This window comes from Pteropus vampyrus, unplaced genomic scaffold (assembly GCF_000151845.1).
Source record: "Pteropus vampyrus isolate Shadow unplaced genomic scaffold, Pvam_2.0 Scaffold9, whole genome shotgun sequence".
Classification (NCBI taxonomy): Eukaryota; Metazoa; Chordata; class Mammalia; order Chiroptera; family Pteropodidae; genus Pteropus; species Pteropus vampyrus.
This window is the reverse complement of record NW_011888790.1, coordinates 14,137,550-14,139,168: the sequence shown is the minus strand read 5'-3', so window position 1 is coordinate 14,139,168 and position 1,619 is coordinate 14,137,550. Positions and strand designations below refer to the sequence as shown.

Genomic DNA, 1,619 nt, shown 5'->3' with positions numbered 1-1,619 from the left:
TATGCCATACTTCTTTTTACTCCAGTATCTATTGACTTTTTCCTCTTTTGTTTAACTTCTTTATTTTGCATAGGCTAATTATTTGTTAGCCTATGCTTTCACCATCCTTCTGAAAAGCTCTCCTACAAAACTTACTGGAGACACGTTGTTCGTCACTAGCAAAATTTTAATAACTATTAATAACCCCGCAATTTTTTTAATTCTTTTCATGTATTTTTATTTAAATGTGGCAAAACTCCATTATAAAATAAAACAAAGGTGGAACCCCAATTCATGTAACATTTAAAAGTAAAATTTCTCTGGGAAAAGTCAGAACATATAGTCTGGAACAGACTGAAACACTGCTCACAGATCTATCTACCTCTACCTTTATCAAAGGCCTCAAAGACTACTCTGGGTGAATGTAGGCTCCTATAGGGTACTCAGTTTAAAACTTATGTCCTTTAACTTTTTTTTCAAAATGACTATTGCAAATCTCAGTTACCATATTCTGGTTGATCGCATATATTTTTCTATTATATAATCTAATAATTGTGCATAAAATCATTAGTCATTAATTATCATTATAATTATTATAGCAACATGTGATTGTGATCATCACTATACAACATGTGATTATCACTATAATCACATTTATTATCTTCATTTCTTTCCATTCAAAATTTTTAGTGAACAAATGTAAATGAAATTAATTTTGACTTTCACCGCTATTAAAAAATCATTATGCATTATGCAATATTCTTTAATAATTATCATATTGGATTACACATAGTATGTTTTGTTATACTTCTACTAATTTCATGCTGAAATTACTAAAGTTTCTAAAAGAATATGTAAAATATACGTTATATTTTTAAATGTAGTCACTTGTTATTTAATATAAATGCAATTTACTTTTAATGTACTTTACAAACCCTGGTTTAGACTTAGATTTGAACTTCTTTGCTGCTACCTATAGTATAATCTATGGTTATCATTAGATACCACTGGTGGCTCATATCTATTACATAATTATATTTTCTGTTAAACCCAATAGCTGTTACTGGAGCATTTGGAGTGCCTTGTGTCACGACATGAAAGGTCACTAAGAATGACAGTGGTAAAACGGCAAGCCCAGTCCCCCTCGGGAGTTTCCAGCGAAGTCGAGGTTCTCAAGGCGCTGAAATCTTTGTTTGAGCACCACAAGGCCTTGGATGAAAAGGTACAGTATTGTAAAAGGGTTCTTACAATTTTATACATCAATTATACCTCAAAACGCTGAAATTAAAAAATAGAATGTATTAAAGAAAAGGCAAAGTATTGACAAAAGATTTCAGCTTAACTGTACTTTTGTCATCAGCAACTGTGCTGAGGATCACAGCAACTGTGCTCCTTGTCTTCATTTTTGTGCCCCTGACTCCTGAAGTAAGTCAATTCAGAGGAACACATTTGAGTTATAGAAAAATCATTTTTAAAAAATGCAACCGGATTATTGTGTGTGTATTGGTAATATTTATAATTATGTTTTTAAAATTATCACTGAATCTCTGGCTTATCAAGTTAAACTTCTATTTGGTGTATCACGGTCCCAAATTTAATATTGTCATTCTCCTTCTCTCTCTCTCTCTCTCTCTCTCTCT

At 31.4% G+C, this 1,619-nt stretch overlaps 1 protein-coding gene across 1 annotated transcript in view; it reads left to right on the top strand.

Moving 5' to 3' along the window:
- PPFIA2 (PTPRF interacting protein alpha 2) overlaps window positions 1–1,619 on the top strand; it is a 465,706-nt gene that overhangs the window by 279,413 nt on the left and 184,674 nt on the right. Inside the window, 1 exon segment of the mRNA XM_011374878.1 lies at window positions 1,037–1,201. Coding sequence (XP_011373180.1) covers window positions 1,037–1,201 — 165 coding nt within the window.